General features: G+C 39.6%; 1 protein-coding gene across 4 annotated transcripts in view; it reads right to left on the reverse strand.

The window, feature by feature from the left end:
- The window catches only part of OFD1 (OFD1 centriole and centriolar satellite protein), a 59,041-nt gene that overhangs the window by 12,578 nt on the left and 24,240 nt on the right, over window positions 1-22,223 (reverse strand). For all 4 annotated transcript variants that reach the window (XM_040266442.1, XM_040266444.1, XM_040266443.1 and 1 more), the window contains 7 exons: window positions 19,257-19,363; window positions 17,365-17,484; window positions 15,623-15,696; window positions 14,255-14,346; window positions 13,045-13,234; window positions 8,578-8,708; window positions 7,943-8,054 (listed from right to left, as the gene is read on the reverse strand). In XM_040266442.1, coding sequence (XP_040122376.1) covers window positions 7,943-8,054; window positions 8,578-8,708; window positions 13,045-13,234; window positions 14,255-14,346; window positions 15,623-15,696; window positions 17,365-17,484; window positions 19,257-19,363 — 826 coding nt within the window. The remainder of the gene's footprint in view (window positions 1-7,942; window positions 8,055-8,577; window positions 8,709-13,044; window positions 13,235-14,254; window positions 14,347-15,622; window positions 15,697-17,364; window positions 17,485-19,256; window positions 19,364-22,223) is intronic.

Here is a 22,223-nt window from a genome sequence, read left to right on the forward strand (position 1 = left end):
AGCCTCTGCTGTGACTTACTCCCCACCTCAGGCCACAGAAGCAGTCTCAAATGGCCACCACTGCCGCCCTTCTGGGCTCCAGGAGTGGTCTCAAGCCGTCAATGATCCCATCACGTGCTCTGGGAGTGTGTGAGAGCCTCCACCAATGCTGAGAACCTCAGGACTGGGCACCAGCCACTGCATCTGCACACCCCGATTATAAGGGGATAATGACCATGGCCAGCACATACTGAGCAAAGAGGTCACAGGCATCCATACCAAAAACAGCCCTCATGCCAAACAAACACTAAACCCACAGAAGCTACACAGTGATGCTTCCACATATAAATAGTCCCCCAAGACCACAATAGATATATTTCTCTTCTGTATGTTTGAGAGAGAAAATTAAGTAAAATGAAGCAAAGGAACCACTCCCAGTTCAAAGACCAAGATAATTCCCCTGAAAGTACAAACAATGAAACAGACCTCTTCAGTTTAACAGATACTGATTTCAAAAAAGATAATGAAAATACTAAAGGGATTAAGGAAAAGTATCAGTAAAAATGCAGAGTACTATAAAAAAGGGACTAGAAACTAAGAGGAAGCAAGAGAATTACAAAACTCATTGCTGAGACGAAAACTGAACTAAAGGGAATGAATAATGTAAAAAAACAACCAATTCCCTGGTGGTGTGGTGGTTAGGACTCCACACTTTCACTGCTGAGGGTGTGGATTCAATCCCTGGTCAGGGTACTAAGATCCTGCAAGCCATGAGGCATGGCCGAAACAAAACAAAACCAGTAACACCGAAGAATGAATAAGTGACCCAGAAGACAGAATAATGTAAATCATCCGTTTAGGACAGCAGACAGAAAGCCAAATGGAAAAAAAAAAAAAGAAACCTAAACAAAAGACCTGAAAGTAGTGAAAGTGAAAGTCGCTCAGTCGTGTCCAACTCTTTGCGACCTCATGGACTATACAGTTCATGGAATTCTCCAGGCCAGAATACTGGAGAGGGTAGCCTTTATCTTCTCCAGGGGATCTTCCCAACCCAGGGATCAAACCCAAGTCTCCTGCATTGTGGGCAGATTCTTCACCAGCTGAGCCACAAGGGAAGCCCAAGAATACCGGAGTGGGTAGCCTATCCCTTCTCCAGCGGATCTTCCCAACCCAGGAATCAAACTGGGGTCTCCTGCATTGCAGGCGGATTCTTTACCAATTGATCTAGAGACCTATGGGACAATAAAAAGCATGCCAATCTATACATAACAGGGATTCCAGAAGGGGAAGAAAGAGAAAAGATCAAAAATGTATTTGAAGAAATTACGGCTGGAAACTTCCCAAACCTGAAGATGTAAACAGATATCTGGTGCAGGAAGCAGACAGGGTTCCACATAAGGTAAACTCAAAGAGACCTACACCAAGGCATATTCTAATAAAAAATGGCAAAAGTTAAAGAGAGGATTCTAAAGACAGCAAGAGAAAGAGAGTAGAAAACATAGATTCCTACCCCCCCAGTTCGTAGAATATGTTAAGAGCCTATATGGCTACCAGTCTAAGGCAAGCAGATAAAGGATGGAGTTAACATACTTGAAAAACAGGGTAACTACAAATCAAAAACATACAACAGATTCACAAAAACCAAAAGAGAACATAAGTATAATACAAAAGAAAATCATCAAACCACACAAAGAAAAACAAAAAGAAATGGGCAAATATAAAATCAATGGGAAAACAAGCCTTAAAATGGCAATAAATGTATATCTAACAATAATCACTTTAAATGTAAATGGACTGAATGTGCCAATCAAAAGACAGAGTGATTGACGGGATTAAAAAAAAAAAAACAAAAAACAAGAGCTTAGGGCAAAGGACACAGACTGAAAGTAAGGAGATATAAAAAGATATTTCAACCAAAGAGAAATGAAAAGAAACAGGGCTCACAATACTTCAATGAGACAAAATAGACTTTAACACAAAGGTCATAAAGAAAGATAACGAAGGACACTTTATAATGATAAAAGGACCAATACAAGAAGAAGATTTTACATGTGTTAACCTAAAATATATGTGCCTAACATAGAAGCACCCAAACATGTAAAACAAATACAAACAGATATAAAGAGATAAATTCACAAGAATACAATAATGGTAGGAGACTTTAACACCCCAGTCCCATCAATGGACAGATCTTCTATGCAAAATAATAATAAAACAACAGAGATCCTAAATGGTACAATAGAGCAGTTAGACCTAATTGATATTTTCATGACATTATATCCAAGAACAAAAAACCAACACACATTCCTTTCAACTGCACATGGAACAGTCTCTACAACTGACCACATGATGGAGCACAAAACAAGCCTCAACATATGAAAGGGTACAGAAATTATCACACATCTTTTCTGACTGCAAAGGCATGAAACTAGAAATTAACCATAGAAAAAGAAATGGGGAAAGACTAAACAATATGCTACTGGAAAACCAATGGATCAACAAGGAAACAAAAGTGGAAATTCAAAAATACCTTAAGACAAATAACAGTGAAAACAGAACCATACAAAATCGAAGGGACATAGCAAAAGCAGTTCTTAGAAGTTCACAGTAATATAGGCCTTCCTCAAAAAAACAAGAAAAATCTCAAATAAACAATGTAATATACCACCTAAAAGAATCAGAAAAAGAACAAACAAAACCTAAAGTCAGCAGAAAGAAGGAATAAAGATAGAAAATAAAGTAGCAATTCAAAAATGGAAAAAGTCAATAAAACCAAGAGCTGGGTCTTTGAAAGAGTAAATAAAACTGATAAACCTCTGGCCAGGCTCACCAAGAAAAGAGACAGAACCCAAATAAACAAAATAAGAAATTAAAAAAGAAATACAATGACCAATACCACAGAAATACAAAAAAAAAAAAAAAAAAACCTAAGGGAATACTAAGAACAATTATATGCCAATAAATTCGACAACTTATAAGAAATGGACAACTCTGTAGAAATATAGAGCTCACCAAAACTGAATCAAGAAGAAATAATTTGAACAGACTGATCACTAGAAGTGAAAGAGAATCTGTAATTAAAACAAACACAAAAAACTCCATACAAACAAAGTACAAGACCAGATGTCTTCACAGGTGAATTCTTACAAACATACAAAGAAGAACTTATACAGATCCTTCTCAAACTCTTACAAAAACTTGAGGAGGTAGGAACACTCACAAAGATCTTCTATGAAACCACCGTCACCCTGATACCAAAACCAGACAAAGATATCACCAAAAAAGAAAATTACAGATCAGTATCTTTGATGAATATAGATGAAAAATGCCTCAGCAAACTATTAGCAAACTGAATCCAACAATATGTACAAAAGATCATATACTACAACCCACATGAGATTCATCCCAAGCTCACAAGAATGGTTTAACGTACACAAATCAATGTGAAACACCACATAAACAAAAGACAAAAACCACATGATCATCTCAATAGATGCAGAAAAACCATTTGAGAAAACTCAACATCCAGTTAAGACAAAACTCTTACTAAGGTGGGTATAGAGGGAACATGTCTGAACACAGTAAGAACCATTCATGAAAAACTCACAGCCAACATAATACTCAATGGTGAAAGCCAAAGCCTTTCTAGTAAAATTTAGAACAAGACAAGGAAGCCCACTCTAACCTCTTCTATTCAATATAGTACTGAAAGCTCTAGCCACAATAATTAGACAAGAAAAAGAAATAATAGGTATCCAAATTAGAAGGGAAGAGGTAAAACTGCCACTATATGCAGATGACATGAAACTACATATATAGAAAATCCCAAGGACTCTACACAAAAACTACTATTTCTAATAAATGAATTCAGCAAAGTAGCAGGATACAAGATTAACATTTTTTTACACTAACAATGAAATATTAGAAAGGGAATGTAAAAAAAAACAGTACCTTTTAAAATTACTTCCGCCTCCAAAAAAATGAAAAATAAACTTGACCGAGGTGAAAGATTTATACATTGATAACTATAAAATAGGATTCTTTACCAGCTGAGCCACCAGAGACGCCCAAGATACAGGAGTGGGTAGCCTATCCCTTCTCCAATGGATCTTCCAGACCCAGGAATTGAACTGGTGTCTCCTGCATTGCAGGTGGAATCTTTACCAGCTGAGTTACTAGGGAAGCCTATCAAATATTAATAAAGGAAATTAAAGATGATTCAAAGAAATGGAAAGATATCCCATGCTCTTGGACTGGAACAATACTGTTAAAATGGCAATACGACCCAAAGAAATCTATAGATTTAATGTGATCTCTATCAAATTACCCATTATATTTCTTCAAAGAACTAGAATAATCAATCCTAAAATTTATATGGAACCATAAAAGACCCAGAATTGCCAAAGTAATCCTGAGGGGAAAAAAAACAAGCCAGAAGGCATAACCCTTCCAGACTTCAGACAATATTACAAGGCTACTGTAATCAAAACATCATTGTACTGACACAAAAACAGACATATGAATTAATGGAATAGAATAGAGAGCCCATAAATAAACCCATACATCTACAGTCAATTAATCCTCAACAAAGGAGGCAATAATATACAATGGGAAAAACACAGTCTGTTCAACAAGTGGTGCTGGGAAAACTGAAGCCGCATGTAAATCAGCAAAATCAGAACACACTCTCTCACCATACACAAAAATAAACTCAAAATAGCTTAAAGATTTAAACATAAAACATGATACTATAAAACTCCTAGAAGAGATCATAGGAAAATATTCTCTGACATAAATCACAGCAATGTTTTCTTAGGTCAGTCTCCCAAGGCAATAGAAATAAAAACAAAAATAAACAAATGAGACCTAATCAAACGTACAAGCCTTTGCACAGCAAAAGAAACCATAAACAAAACAAAAAGACAACCTACACAATGGGACAAAATATTTACTAACAATGCTACCAATGAGGGCTTAATTTCCAAAATACATACACTCAATGGCAAAAAAATTAAATAACTCAATTGAAAAATGGGAAAGAGCATGGAGGTTCCTCAGAAAAGTAAAAATAAATTACCATATGATCTAGCAATTCCACTCTTGGGCATATATACAGACAAAACTCTAATCCAAAAAGATATATGCACCTGTATGTTGACAGCAGCACTATTCACAATAGCTGAGACATGGAAACAACCTAAACCTTCATAAACAGATGAGTGGATAAAGATGTGGTGTGTACACACACACAGGAATATTACCCAGTCATAAAAAAGAACAAAATAATGCCATTTGCTGCAACATGGATGCAACTAGAGAATACCATAAGGTGAAGTAAGTCAGAAAGAGGAAACAAATACCATGTGGTATCACTTATAGGTGGAATCTAACATATGACACAAATGAGCATATCTATGAAACAGAAACAGACTCTTAAACATTGAGAACAGACTTATGGTTGCCAAGGGGGAGGGAGTTGGGGGAGGGATAGAGTGGGAGGCTGGGGTTAGCAGATATAAGCGACTATGTATGGAAGGGATAAACAACAAAGTTCTACTGTAGAGCACAGAGAACTATATTCAGTATCCTGTGATAAACTGTAATGGAAAACAGTACCCAAAGCAATCTATCTATATATGTGTGTGTGTGTGTATGTGTGCAAGTGAATCACTTTGCTGTACAGCAGAATCAACACAATAGGGTAAACCAACTATACTTCAATTTAAAAAATAGTTTGTAAAACCAAAGTTATACCTGGTGGCTCAGAGGGTAAAGAATCTGCCTGCAATGCAGGAGACCTGGGTTTGATCCCTGGGTGGGGAAGCTCCCCTGGAGAAGGGAATGCAACCCACTCCAGTACTCTTGCCTGGAGAATCCCATGGACGGAGGAGCCTGGTGAGCTACAGTCCTTGGGGTCGCACAAGAGTCAGACACAACTGAGAGACTAACAGCAGAAATCAACACAATAGGGTAAATCAACTATACTTCAACAAAAAAAAAGTCCGTAAAACCACAGTCAAAACAGTAATTATTAATGTTTGAGAGCTAATATGTACCAACTATTGCTTCATATGCCTTCTTTTGTAATGCATGCTATTATTTCACAATCCATTATGCACGACCTTGAAATTCATAAAGCTCTGAGAACTGAAAAGGCATTCACAATGTATTCGGGGACAAAGCCTAACCAGACTTGAACTCATGTGGTTGAAAAACCTGACCTGATCTAAGCCCATTTATAATCTTTATTTAATCAGCAGGAACATTCACACACTTGACTTCAAAATAATGAATGTGTCTCATTACAGGATGCCACCCCCGAACTCCCAGGGCTGCAGCAAAATCTACTGCCTACAGCCTGAATCTCAGAGAGGGGAAGAAGGGCGTGTGGTCAGAGCCTCACTGTGGGCCCAAAACTCTCACTGCTCCCATGTCACGGACAGGAGACTACAGCTGAATCACCCAACTGCAAAGCACCAAGTCGGTGGACTGGCCTAATGCAAAGCCACCATATGTGACCGCTCCTCTCCTGCAAGGCCACCTTGATGCCAGGGACAGATGCTTGGCAGGTCCATGCTCGTGAAGCTTCCATCTTCAATGAACTATTTCTAATGATCTGAGCTTGGGACAGTTGCAGCAGTGGGAAGTTTGGCAAACACAGAGTTGTGGCGAGAAAATGAGCAACAGGAAAGAGTAGAGATGAGTTAAGAGACAGACGTAAAAGTAGGGTGGGGAGAAGGGGCCAAGGGCCCGAGGGCGAAGAAGTGCAAACAGGAACTGAGGAAGGCTCAGAATCATAAAGTCTCATGAACTTCTGTTGGGCTTGAAAGCAGCTCAAGAAAGCATCAAATTCGGCACGTGGTATGAAGGAGGGGCAGATGTCATACATCCACAGGAAGACACAGTAATAAAATGACAGCAGTGGCCATTTCCCCAGGTGTTTTATGTGCCCCAGGCACTGCACTGGAGCCGACCACGGATCCCCTTCATCCTCCATGGCATTACAAAGAGGGGAATCGAGGCCCAAGGAAGCTAAAAGAAATGTACCCAAAACCAAAGAACTAACTGCAAAACTGGGGTACAAAACCAGTTTTCTGATTTCAGCAGCAGTGCTCTTTTGGCCAGGCCACGCTGCCTCTCCCACTCACATAAACCTCTGTCAGGGAATGTATAAAACCACTCAAGAGTCAACTGGTCTTATTATCAGGATGTGTGAGTGTCAGTCACTCAGTAATGTCCAACTCTTTGCAACCCCATGGACTGTAGCCCGCCAGGCTCCTCTGTCCATGGGATTTCCCAGGCAGGAACACTGGAGTGAGTTGCCATTCCCTTCTCCAGGGGATTGTCCTCACCCAGGGATCAAGCCCAGGTCTCCTGCACTGCAGGCAGATTCTTCGCTGTCTGAGCCACCAGACAGCAAATAAAAAAGGAAAGCCTAGGTCCAGGATGAATTTGGGGGCTTCTGTGTCACTATCACACCTATCTGTGGTATGAGGTTCCCCCAAGCATGGGGCACTTGCGAAAACAAGTCACGTTGGCTGATCACCTGGCTGGTATCCCTGAAACGGACAGGGAGCTTGACTTCTGAGATGGCACATTTCTCTATGACTTTTCCCTACGAGGTGCTGTGTGTGCTCAGCTGTGTCCAACTCTGTGGCCCCATGGACTATAGGCCGCCAGGGCCCTCTGTCCATGGGATTCTCCAGGCAAGGATACTGGAATGGGTTGCCATGCCCTTCTCCAGGGGATCTTCCCAACCCAAGGATCAAACACATATTTCCCATGTCTCCTGCACTGGCAGGAGGGTTCCTTACCACTGAGCCACCTGAGAAGCTTTCCCCTACTATGAGAATTACTAAGAATTCAATGAGTAACAATCACATTTTCACAAATGTCAGAAGTCTTACACACACACACACACACACACACACACACACACACAGAGGTTAAAAATGTCTCTAACCTGTCTGAGTTTGTTTTAGTTGCAATTTTAAAATTGAAACCTGTGTAGTTAACCTCTTGACCGAAGCATCATAGTCTAATACCTGGGCCTTCAGCTGGGCAGAGTGCTCAATCTGCAGAGAATTAGAGAAGAAAAGAAATGAACATAAAAGAAATCATAGCTCACTTCAAAGGGAGCTATTCTCTCTTTGGGCTTATTCTCTTTTGCCCTTTTGCCAATTCTGAGCAGCGTTACACCCTTAATGCACAGGGTCCCTACAAGATGATGAAAGATAAAACAAGTTTCCATCTCTTGTCACATGCAAGTTAGAGCAGCTACTCCAGGGCAGACACAAGAGAGATGGCAGTAGTATTTCCAAGTCACAGGGTGAGAATCAAGACTCTGCCACTGTGGGCACCGCTAGGACTTGAAAAATTGTGTATTTAAGTGAGCTTCCTTGCCTCTGGATTTTGTGACAATTATGAATATAAAGTCACATGATCACTGGAGAGTTCTCTCAGATGAGAAAGCACACACTTTAGCACCTTGGGGGAGCTCTGATGTTGACATAAACCCCATTTACACTGGAGTGCCAAGTTCACATATCTATGCAGCAGACTGGCCCGACCCCTGGCTGCATAAGGAGCAATACTCACCTCGCTTTGAAGCTGTTTTTGTAGAGCTTGTTTGTGAGTTTCGAACTCCTTATGCTCAAATGCAATAGCATTTTCTGCTTTCTTTAATTCTTTCTGAAAAATCAGCAGTTCGGGAGACGGCTGAGCTATGCCTAGGAAAGTAGCAGAGAGTGATTGTTATCAACCTGAAATTTTCTCATTGAGCTTTACTTTTAAAAGCAGCTAGAGAAGTTCAAATTGTTCTTCCTTTTTGGGCATGCACACAATTTTCTAACAGCTCCATCAAATGGACAACGAGCAATTCTGCCACAGGAATTTGAAAACAATTTAATGCACATAAATGCAAACTTTACTATTCTTGAGTCCTTCTCCATGTAATAGAGTTCTTTCAAATCCTTAAATTAATTTGAAAGCCTGCCTCTCCCCTCTACCAAGCACAGAGGCAGAGAAGGAATGCTCTAGCAAAACCTATCCATGACTACCCCAAGGTCCAATTCAATCTGTGCATCTGTCAGCAGCTCTCAGGGTCCAGGCAGAAAGCAGATGGCATCTCCAATTCAGGTCATCAGAGAAGCCTTCAACAAAGACTGACTTAGGCTGGTCCCTAGCCACAAACGATGGTGTAGTTCCCTAGACTGCTAATGGGGCCAGGCTGTTTGCTATCAGCCCTGGGGCCTGAAGGGCCTGGGAGGGAGGAACTCCCAGAAATGGGGAGAGCGAGCTTAAGTCCTAGCCATGGCAATCAGAGAAGAAAAAGAGATGAAAGGAATCCAAATTGGAAAAAATGAAGTAAAACTGTCATGTTTGCAGATAACATGATACTATACAGAGAAAACCCTAAAGATGCTACCAGAAACTAGAGCTCATCAATGAATTTGGTAAAGCTGCAGGATATAAAATCGGTCCACAGAAATCTCTTGGATTTCTATACACTAACAATGAAAGATCAGAAAGAATAATTAAGGAAACAATCCCATTCACCATTGCAACAAAAAGAATAAAATACCCAGGAATAAATCTACCTGTATGCTGATGAAAGAAATCAGACAACACAAAGAGATTTACCATGTTCTTGGACAAGATTCACTACTGTGAAAATGACCAGCAAAGTAATGCTCAAAATTCTCCAAGCCAGGCTTCAACAGTACGTGAACTGTGAGCTTCCAGATGTTCAAGCTGGATTGAGAAAAGGCAGAGGAACCAGAGATCAAATTGCCAACATCCGCTGGATCATGGAAAAAGCAAGGGAATTCCAGAAAAACATATACTTCTGCTTTATTGACTATGCCAAAGACTTTGACTGTGTGGATCACAACAAACTGGAAAATTCTGAAAGAGATGGGAATACCAGACCACCTGACCTGCCTCCTGAGAAATCTGTATGTAGATCAAGAAGCAACAGTTAGAACTGGTCATGGAACAACGGACCAGTTCCAAATTGGGAAAGGAGTGTATCAAAGCTGTATATTGTCACTCTGCTTATTTAACTTATATGCAGAGTACATCATGCAAAATGCCATGATGGATGAAACACAGCTGGAATCAAGATTCCTGGGAGAAATATCAATAACCTCAGATATGCAGATGACACCACCCTTACGGCAGAAAGCAAAGAGGAACTAAAGAGCCTCTTGATGAAGGTGAAAGAAGAGAGTGAAAGAGCTGGCTAAAAGCTCAACATTCAAAAAACTAAGATTATGGCTTCTGGTCCCATCATTTCATGGCAAATAGATGGGGAAACAATGGAAACAGTGATAGACTGTACTTTCTTGTGCTCCAAAATCACTGCAGATGGTGACTACAGCCATGAAAAGACACTTGCTCCTTGGAAGAAAAGCTATGACAAACTTAGTGTATTAAAAAGCAGAGACATTACTTTGCCAACAAAGGTCCATCGAGTCAAAGCTATGGTTTTTCCAGTAGTCATGTATGGACATGAGAGTTGGGACCATAAAGAAGGCTGAGTGCCAAAGAATTGATGCTTTTGAACTATGGTGTTGGAGAAGACTCTTGAGAGTCCCTTGGACTGCAAGGAGATCAAACCAGTCAATCCTAAAGGAAATCAATCCTGACTATTCATTGGAAAGACTGATGCTGAAGCTGAAGCTCCAGTACTTTGCCACCTGATGCAAAGAGTCGACTCATTAGAAAACACCCCGATGCTGGGAAAGATTGAAGGCAGGAGGAGAAGGTGATGACAGAGGACGAGATGGTTGGATAGCATCACCAACTCGTTGGACATGAGTTTGAGCAATCTCTGGGTGATGGTGAAGGACAGAGGAGCCTGGCGTGCTGCAGTCCATGAGGTCACAAACAGTTAGACATGACTGAGTGACTGAACAACAACCCAAGGCAATCTACAGATACAGTGCAAACCCTATCAAATTACCAATGGCATTTTCCACAGAATTAGAACAAACAATTTCACTGTTTGTATGGAGACACAAAAGACCTCAAATAGCCAAAGCAATCTTGAGAAAGAGGAATGAAGCTGGAGGAATCAGGGTCCCTGACTTTAGACTATACTACAAAGCTACAGTAATCAAGACAGTATGGTACTGGCACAAAAACAGAAATATAGATCAATGGGACAGAACAGAAAGCCCAAAAATAAACCCACGCACCTATGGTCAATTAATCTATGACAAAGAAGGCAAGAATATACAATGTTGAAAACAGCTACATGCAAAAGACTGAAATTAGAACATTCTCTAACACAATATACAAAAATAAACCCCCAATGGATTAAAGGGCCTAAATGTAAGCCCATGCATATATGCTCAGTCATATCCAACTCTTTGCAACCCCATGGACTGTAACCTGCCAGGATCCTCTGTCCAAGGGATTCTCCAGGCAAGAGTACTGGAGTGGATTTCCATGCCCTCCTCCAGGGGATCTTCTCGACCCAGGGATCAAACCCAGGTCTCCTCCATTATGGGTGATTCTTTACCACTGAGCCACTGGGTAAGCTCAAATATTATAAAACACTTAGAGGAAAACACAGGCAGAACACTGATATAAATTGCAGCAATATCTTTTTGGATCCACCTCCTAGAGTAATAAAAATAAAAATAAAAATAAACAAATGGGACCTAATAAAACTTCAAAGCTTTTGCACAGCAAAGGAAACCATACACAAAATGAAAAGACCACCCAACAGAATGGGAGAAAACATTTACAAATGAAGTAACCAACAAGGGATTAATCTCCAAAATATACAAACAGGTCATGCAGTTCAAATAACCCAATCAAAAAGTGGGCAAAAGATTTAAATAGACATTTCTCCAAAAAAGACAAACAGATGGTCAAAAAGCACATGAAAAGATGCTCAACATGAGTAATTATTAGAGAAATGCAAATCAAAACTACAATAAGATACAACCTCACACCAATCAGAATGGCCCTCATCAAAAAGTCTATATACAATAAATGCTGGAAAGGGCATGGAGAAAGGGGAATCCTCCTTCACTGATGGTGGAAATGTAAACTGGTACAACCACTATGGAGAACAGTATGGAGGTTTCTCAAAAAAATAAAAACAGAACTACCATGTAATCCAGCAATCCCACTGCTAGGCACATATCTGGAGAAAACCATAATTTGAAAAGATACACATACCCCAATGTTCACTGCAGTGCTATTTACAACAGTCAAGACACAGAAGCAACCAAATGTCCCATGGACAAATGAATGGATAAAGAAGATATGGTACATATACACAATGGAACACTGCTCAGCCACAAAAAAGAAATAATGCCATTTGCAGCAACAAGTATGCAACTAGAGAACACCAGACTAAGTGAGGCCAAGTCACAGAAAAAGACAAATATCTTACAATATCACTTATATGTGGAATCTAAAAAGTCATACAAATGAACTTATTTACGAAACACAACAGACTATACAGACTTTGAAAACAAGTTTATGGTTAGCATAGGGGAAAGGCAGGGGGAAGTATACAATTAGGAGTTTTGGGTTAACAGACACACACTACCATATATGAAATAGATAATAAGGACCTACTGTACAGCACAGGGAACTTGACTCAATAACCTGTAATGACCTACATGGGAAAAGAAGCTGAGAAAGAATGGATATGTGTATCTGTCTAACAGAATCCTTTTGCTCTACACCTGGAACACAACACTGTAAATCAACTATACTCTAAAATAAAAATTAAATTTAAAAATGTTTATTCTTACAGACACTGTGAATTATGGAATAGCAAGTAAAAGAGAAGGAATTTCAACCTGGAATTTTAATTTTATAAAACCTTCCCAACGGAAGCCTCCCCTAGAGCAGTTTCCTGGGACTTCCCTGGTGGTCCAGTAGTTAGGGCTCTGCACTTTCACTGCAGGGGGCACAGGTTTGAGCCTGGTTGGGGAACTAAGATCTCACATTCTCACAGTGTAGCCAAAAAGACAAAAAAAGCAATTTCCTATTATGAACCTAACATGACTAACAAATCATTTTTTAAAAAAGACTTACGGTTTAGGAGATGCATGTTTTCACTTTTCATGTCTTCCATTTGTTGTTGAAGTAGTTTATTTTTTGCCTGAAGCTCCAGTTTTCCTTCTTTCAGTAGAGAATAGTCACTCATCTCTTTAACCTTCTCGCTTAGCATGTGGTTTTGCTTTGTTAATGCCGAACACTGAGCTCTGACAGACTCCAATTCAAGCTGGAATTGGAAAAGGAAAACTTGTATTTGAACAGAGACTTTACAGGACTGAGTAGGTAAATGCTGACAGTCTGCTCTCAGCTTTGTGGCATAATTTAATTATGGTCAACTTGCTGGTCAGTTTCTCTGTAACAAGATGACTCTAACTACAACAACTTCTGTCTTGGAGCTGGAGCAAGTTCATAAAACTCAATTTATGCAGAACTCTGTCCTACATAGCAAGTCCTTCAGATTCTCACCCAACTTTCCATATGCAACTAAGGACCCAAAAGCCATCACAGATTTAATAATGTGTCTGTTTTTTAATATGAAAAGGTGAGATAGATACTACTAAGGTGCTGGGAGGTGCTCTCCTTCCCTCAGTCTGATATATCTCATTTGAAGACAGGAGCCTATAAAGTTCTCAAGTAATTCATCACAGTTGCAAAGACAAATCTTATATACAGAATATATTTTAAGTATCTGAACGTCCAGTTCTGGGCTTTGGATAGCAAGCACAGAAACGAACAGAAAAAAAGTAACAGTATCATGTGAAAAATGCCTCTCATTTTGCTTTAATCTGTGAGATCCCAATGTAGTGTTAGGAACTTTTACCTGGTGCTGAGGGGAAGGGAAAAGAAGCTGAGTAGATACTAGTACATGCCAGCCACCTGCTATGGAAAGGCAAAGAAACCAACTGAAGTCCCTCAACAAACCATGGGATGCAGGCAATATTCCAGAGCTTACAGATAAGGGATCTGAGGTCACAGATCTTGCCCACAGGCACACAAACAGTGAGGGAGATAGGATTCAAGGACGACTCTGGGCCCCAAAGGACATGTTCTTTCTATGCTTCTCTAGGAGACAAAGATCAAAATGAACAACTACTGAATTAAGTTCAGCCATCACCCTCTGAATCATATAATAAACAGTCTAAACATACAAAGAGGATCACTTGAGATAAATTATGTGTGACTGAAGTTAAAATTTCCTGTGTTGTCTAACATCTATTTAAAAAAAATCAATATGATTAACAATTACCTCGAGTTCTTTCACACGGTTTATAGAACGATCGAGTTCTTCCTTTTTACAATTAAGAGCTGCAAGTTCCTCTTGCAAATGTATAGTTTTCTCTGAAAGACAGAGCCAAGCAACTAAATATCATAAAGGTTTCTCAGTGAATACAAGTCATTTAATCATTTATAGCCAGTATGTCAGACCTAATGATCATTATTTCATCATCTAAAATAGCAGAGGGGATTCCCTGGTGGCCCAGTTGTTAATATTCCATGCTTTCACTGCCCAGAGTGCAGGTTCGATCATTGATCAGGAAATTAAGATCTCATAAGCCCTGTGGCATGCCCCTCTGCAAAGATATAAAACAGCAGATATTGGGTCAAAAAAAATTAGCAGGCAAGTAAGTCCTGTTACTCAATAGGTGATGTGAAATCAGTTGTAACGGTCATATATGTGGTGAACTTCCTGCTACACACAAGTCACCAGAGTTATACCACCCATGTGGAATGCAGGGCCCTCATGCCAACAGCTCTGAATTTCCTTAAAGACAAAGACTGCTCTGGTAAGATTTTATACTTATTATTTTGTCATTATCACTTCGTCTAACATAAGGCTATACAGATGTATCATCAAAAAGTCACATGCTAACTACATGGCAATACCAATTCCTACAGAAGTATTAATATTAGTCTGAGCATGACAGGTGCAAAGGAGCAGCCACACACATCTGGTGACCTTCTGATAAGGACCAAGTACCCAGCCCAGGTTGACTCCTTGCAATCCATTTGAAATATCCACCCAAAACTCTTGTCACAGGCTAGTTCTTAGAAATACACTGCAATGTAAAATATCTGAAAGATCAATCAATTACCTAACTTTCCTCATCTTGGGGTAATATATACAAGAGTTTAGGAGGCTATATGTGAAAATAAAATAGCATGAAGCATAAATATGTGTTAGAAGTTAAGAAAAATAAGAAACCAGGTCATGAGGTACAGAGAAGTTAAAATAAAATTTCCCCTAAGTAAAAAATAACACCTCTCATGGTTTAGAGTAGTATTAACCAACAGCAGTAAGTTGCTGCCAGCTTCTTAACATCACAGATTTATTTATCAAGATATACTGAAATACAGTTGAATAAAATTCTACCAATAAATCACTGATCTTTGTGAATATACAAAAAGTTAAACAAGAAGGTTTGCAAAAACATTGAAAGACGGTGATTATTTTTTTCACTCTGTAAAATTAAAAGGACAAAAACTATGTCAGTTAATAGTAACAATGAAGTGGAAGGTACATATTTTTTGGATTAAAGAACAGACCCAACTTAAGAAGCTGATAACCTGTGTCGAAACTGAAAAATACAGCTTATTGCCCTGCCCCTCAAATCACCTTTATTTTTCCTTTCATCTTCGATCAGTCTGGCGGTTCTAGTGATATAATCCTCCTTCAGTTCAAGTTGATACCTGAGAATCAGAAGGATGGAAAGTGAGTTTCGGTCACTTCCCTTGACAGACTGCTATCAATGATGAGCTTATCTTATGGCATCAGGGCACTGAAGGGTACTAAACAGGACAACACATGAACTTCAGGAGCACTCAGTGCTAAGGCCAGGGGTCCAAACTCTGGCTATAAAAAGTCCACTAAAGTCTTGCTGTAGTTCTATAAACTGGGTCCCAAAACTCAAGCACAAAATGAAGGGTCATGTTACTGAGGCTATAGAGGGCACTGTTTCTCAGCTGGTATCCAGTGACACAAAAAGAGTAAATTTACTTGCTTTATACTGTATACAGCAGACTCTAAATCCCAAAGTATAACAAGTCAGTCACTTCCAGTCCACCTGTCCCGCCTTCCCATCCTCAAGCAGGGTAAGACCTTTCGCCCTAAGGAACTGAACAGTAGTACCAAAAGCCACTGTCAACAGCAAATATATTTGGACTGGTGATACCAGAGTCACATTTTCATGGAATTTTACTATCTCCACCAGCTGTTAGCAGCTGCCTTTCTGGTTCAAAGATTAGAGAAAAGAAAGAAGTACTCCTAGTACTCCTGTGGTGAATAACCTCAGAACCTCAACACCTGCCAAAGTCATAATGAGGACACCCACAGACAAAGATACCTGACAGTCCACTCCATAGATATATCAAGCTAACATACACACTTTTATTCACCTATTCCTAACACTTTAACAACTATAGATGCTTTATAGAGCTTATCTCTAAAATATGTAGATAAATCCATAAAATATGTGGATAAAAATCTACCACACCAAAACTGATCCACAGAAAACTGCTATATTTTTTATTAGAATTATTTTAAACAATAACCTCCAAAAACCTTTGAAGGTACTATATCATGGACTATCAATGACAAATTATGGACAAAGCAGTAGAGAGAGGCCAATGATGAAGAAACATCGAGAGCTGCTGTGTTGAGTCATCACTTCACTATGAATTCATTACATCGACAAACATTAAGTGAACACTTACTTTGTGCCAGACATTACACTGAACACTGGAGAGAAAACGTACCACATATGCACTTAATGCCTCTGCACTAAGATACTATCCACTAGAACACAACAAAGCTCAGACTAGAGGAAAGCCATGGTACCATAGCTGTACATATCTTCCTTTCCCTCTATCATTTTTTGCTTTATACAGTTAATTCTAGTTTGTTCCTTTTGATTCTGGCTTTGCAGAATCTTGAAGGAATACAGATCAACAAATACTATAACGAATTAGCAGAATAATTTACAGATCATTAGATATTCCATCTGAATAGCAGTATAAGTGGGGTAGAGGAAAACATAAAAAGTGACTATAATTCCCATTTGACAGCTTCTCAGCAAGGTACAAGGTGCCCTAAGAAATTCAAGCAAATCATAGGCCCTCAGTAAATACTCCAGAAGTGACAAGAACAAGCAGAGGATGCTATTTCCTGTACTGTATCTTTTTAAAACCATCCTAACTCAAGTATTCAAGGAAAAGCTTGACTGTCAATGAACATGGGTATTCTTTTTAAACACTGGATTTTGCCATAAAATACTAGTCTTATCTACTTTATTACTGTTGCTGTGTTTCCATCAACTTAGTTCAAACACGATACATTTTTTAAAGATGCCAAACAATTACTTTAGAAGTTCGTTCTTGAGCTTTTGGTCATAGGTCTCCTCAATACTCTTTATATTCAACTCCCGCCTCCGCAGTCCATCAGTCACGCTTTTATTTTTTTCTTCTTGCAGCCTCTGAGCCCTGAAATTAGCAAAAACAGATAAGGCAAAATTGAAAAATATTAATATTGGGGAAAAGACACCATGTGTTTTTAGCCCCACAGACTCAAACTGTTCTGTGACTGTCACAGCTAGGGAGTAAAAACAAAGGGCCAGAAGTGTCCCACTATTTTAGGAGCATGATGATGGATCTGAACTACAGACAGAACTCAATAGTTCTCTGGCTGGGGTGAGTGAGAAAATGCCAAAACCAAAGTGGTGTCTCACAGGAGATGGTTCACACTTAAAAAAAAATGGTCACAAGTGGTAAATGGCCATAATGAATTCAGGGGTAAAAGATTAATGTTTTAAGTTACAAAGCTACACACAAACTTCAGTTAGCATACTCAAGTGCTTGTTTCTTTTATAATACTGTTTCTAACTGACCAGCCCGAGCTATTAAAGACATAAAATTTGTTCTGGCCTTTCATAATCTACTAGTTCAGTATCAATGAACTAAATCAATATTGAAGAGAAAATACTGAAAAGAGAGCAAAAGATAGATCAATCAGAACGTCCCAACACTGAAAAAAGGAATGGTTTTAATAGTGAAACCTCAAGTCAAGCACAAAATCAATTCCAGAGCCGGGGAACTGGGTTCACAGGGACTCAGATCAAGCTAAAAACAGAAGTGCTAGGCAACAGAGACTATTCCAAGCAAAGGATAAAACGTCTCTGTGTTAGCGCCCTCTGCTGGTTAATCTGTAAAGCAAAGGAGCAGTTATATGATATGCTTCCCTGATGGCTCAGATGGTGAACAATCTGCTTGTGATGCAGGAGACCTGGATTTGATCCCTGGTTGGGAAGATCCCTTGGAGAAGGAAATAGAAACTCCCTCCAGTATCCTTGCCTGGAGAATTCCATGGACAGAGGAGCCTGGTGGGCTAGTCTATGGGGTCACAGAGTCGGACATGACTGACGACTTAACATCTTCACTTTCAGTATGCTTAGAAAGGAGGAGGAGGGAAAATGAAGTAAATAAGTGATTACATAATCATTAACTATCAATGCCCAAATTGGTTTCGTTTTCTCGCTTATGGTCAATTTACCTCTTCAGTACTGCCAAAAAGAGTAAGGTTGGCAGAGAGAAGAAATCAAATGAACCTAGCCTACATAAATGAGAAAACAACATTCATGAAAATGAAGACAAATCTTTTAAGGAAAGAAGATTCCTGGAGTATCTGTGAGTGCCGATTAATGGCAGATAAATGGGAAAGCAGGCTTATTCTATAAACCATACAATGCTCAGCATGCTATGTATCCTAGGTAAGATGTGAAGAACGAAAGACTGGTGAACATTCAGAAACAAGCAACACACGCACTACAAGCAACAATTTCTCCCAATACAGGTCAACTCAGAGCCACCGTGTTGCCCTTTTTTGCCAGCAGAGCAGGTCAATCTGGCAGGTCTGGCTGTCTGCAATTCAGTTACTACATGCACATGAAACTGTGAGATCTGAATGGTTGACATAAATGGGAAATGTATGATCTCTTAAAGCATTATTTGCTTCTCCAAATTATTTGTCTGGTCCCACTGTAGCCTGATGATGCCATTTCCTTCTGCTTTCATCCCAGTGTCTAATATTTCAAAAAAATACTCATCCTCATTTCTCCTGAAGTGTGCCTTTGAAGCTAGGTGATATCACCTTTACAAACAAGAACTCTATTCTGTAGTATCAGAATATGTAGACATATTTAGTAGTTCTTTTTCATCTCGTTCATTCTGAAAGTCCAAAATGGACACATTTTACTTACAATTCAAAGGCTTCAATTCTTTGCTTCAGATCGGCTTCTCTGCCTCTCAGCAAATCTATGTCTTTTAGCAGAAGCTGCCTTTGAGCATAGATTTCTTTTGTTTCATTCTGTAGAAGAAAGCATTAATTTTTACCAAGCAAGCTAAAGAAGACAAAGGAGATTTGAACTAATACATTGCTTCCTAAATTCTAGAAAACAAAGGATGGACATTTACAAGAACAACTTTCAAGAGGTTCCAATGCAAGGTATATGTTTTGCCTTTTTATCCTCACAAAAATTTATTCCCCTCCTCCCTCAAGAACTGTTAAGTTACATTACCCCGTATTTCCAGCATCCCTTGTATATAATTACTTTGTTACATCATTAACATCTCTCAGACACTTAAAAAAACTCTGTCAAGTTCTACAGCAAGAAAAAAATGAAACAAAATGTTCATTCAGCAATAAAACTTAAAAGATGATGGCCTGAATGAATGGCCACACTTCCATGTATGTGTTCCCTTAACACCTATCATGTGTTCAAGGCCACACTGGGTGCTGGGTACACAAAGATGGACAGATACAGGTCAGTCCCCACCTTAAAAAAAAATCAGTTTATCCAAGGAGAGAGAGACAAACCAAGAGTTACACTACAGCACGATGATTTCACAAAGTACATCAAGACTCCAAGGGAAGAGCAATGCCTAGAGGAGTCCATCAGTGGGGGGGTCAAGAGAGGCATCACGAGGACCTGGTATTCCAGCTGGATTTCGAAGGACTGGATGGTTTTATCAGGCCAAGAAGGGGAGGGGTATTTCAGGTAGTGGAATAAAGGCGTGGTACTCTTCACAACAGCAACCGTCTCAAGAGCCTTCAGAGATCAGTTGAATAAACCAGGGTTCCAGTCTGTGAACTGGTTGATCTAGTCAGTGGTCTTTTTTTTTTTTTAATGTTATTGAAGTGTAGTTGATTTACAATGCTATGTTATTTTCTGCTGTACAGTAGTAACTCAGTTATACAAATATATCTTTTTTATATTCTTTTCCATTATGGTTTATCACAGGATACTGAATATGGTTCCCTGTCCCATGCTGTAGGACCTTGTTGTTTATCCATCCTATATGTAATAGCATCTGCTAATCCCAAACTCCCAATCCATCCCTCCTCCACATCCTTCCCCCATGGCAACAAGTCTCTCTGTGTCTCTGAGTGTTTCACAGATATGTCCATTTGTCTCATATTTAAGATTCCTCACTTAAGTGATATTATATGGTATATTTGTCTTTCTGAATTTGGACAACTCAGCAGTGGCCACAGGATTGGAAAAGATCCGTTTTCATTCCAATCCCAAAGAAAGGCAATGCCAAAGAATGCTCAAACTACCACACAATTGCACTCCTCTCACACACTAGTAAAGTAATGCTCAAAATTTTCCAAGCCAGGCTTCAACAATATGTGAACCATGAACTTCCAGATGTTCAAGCTGGTTTTAGAAAAGGCACAGGAACCAGAGATCAAATTGCCAACATCCGTCTAGATCACTGAAAAAGCAAGAGAGTTCCAAAAAAACAGCTACTTCTGCTTATTGATTACGCCAAAGCCTTTGTGTGGATCACAACAAACTGTGGAAAAGTCTGAAAGAGATGGGAATACCAGACCACCTGACCTGCCTCTTGAGAAATCTGTATGCAGGTCAGGAAGCAACAGTTAGAACTGGACATGGAAAAACAGACTGGTTCCAAATAGGAAAAGGCTGTATATTGTCACCCTGCTTATTTAACTTCTATGCAGAGTACATCATGATAAACACTGGGCTAGATGAAGCACAAGCTGGAATCAAGATTGCTGGGAGAAATATCAATAACCTCAGATATGCAGATGACACCACTCTTATGGCAGAAAGTGAAAAGGAACTAAAGAGCCTCTTGATGAAAGTCAAAGAGGAAAGTGAAAAAGTTGGCTTAAAGCTCAACATTCAGAAAACTAAGATCATGGCATCTGGTCCCATCACTTCATGGGAAATAGATGGGGAAGCTATGGAAAGAGTGAGAGACTTTATTTTGGGGGGCTCCAAAATCACTGCAGATGATGACACAGTCAAAGGCTTTGGCATAGTCAGTGAAGCAGAAATAGATGTTTTTCTGGAATTCCCTTGCTTTTTCTATGATCCAACGGATATTGGCAATTTGATCTCTGGTTGCTCTGCCTTTTCTAAATCCAGCTTGTACATCTGAAAGTTCTCAGTTCACGTTCTGCTGAAGCCTAGCTTGAAGGATTTTGAGCATTACCTTGCTAGCATGTGAAAAGAGCACAATTGTACAGTTGCTTAAACATTCTTTGGCACTGCCTTTCTTTGTGACTGGAATGAAAACTGACCTCTTCCAGCCCTGCAGCCACTGCTGAGTTTTCCAGATTTGCTGGCATATTGAGTGCAGTATTTTAACAGCATCATCTTTTAAGATTTGAAATAGCTTGGCTGGAATTCCATGACTTCCACTAGGTTTGTCTGTAGTAATGCTTCCTAAGTCCCACTTGACTTCACACTTCAGGATGTCTGGCTCTAGGTGAGTGATCACACTATCGTGGGTATTCGGGATTAAGACCTTTTTTGTACAGTTCTTCTGTGTACTCTTGCCACCTCTTCTGCTTCTGTTAGGTCCTTGCTGTTTCTGTCTTTATTGTGCCCATCTCTGCATGAAATGTTCCCTTGGTATCTCCAAGTTTCTTGAAGAGATCTTTAATCTTTCCCATTCTAAGTGAGCCCAATTCTCAGAACTGCTTATATAAAACTTGTAGAGGGGGTGCAATTACCATTCAATAACTGGTCTTTTTGAGAAGCTCTGAGCAAGGGTGGGCACTGGGAGGAAGTCTCTTCCTTTCAACACAATTTCCTGCCAGAAGCCCTGGCTGTCCACAGGAAGCAGGGCCCCAGGTCCAGTCTGGTCTAAGACACAGCTTTAACAAAGGAACCTGCTTTCCCTAAAGCAAT

Source organism: Oryx dammah, unplaced genomic scaffold (genome assembly GCF_014754425.2).
Source record: "Oryx dammah isolate SB20612 unplaced genomic scaffold, SCBI_Odam_1.1 HiC_scaffold_23, whole genome shotgun sequence".
Classification (NCBI taxonomy): domain Eukaryota; kingdom Metazoa; phylum Chordata; class Mammalia; order Artiodactyla; family Bovidae; genus Oryx; species Oryx dammah.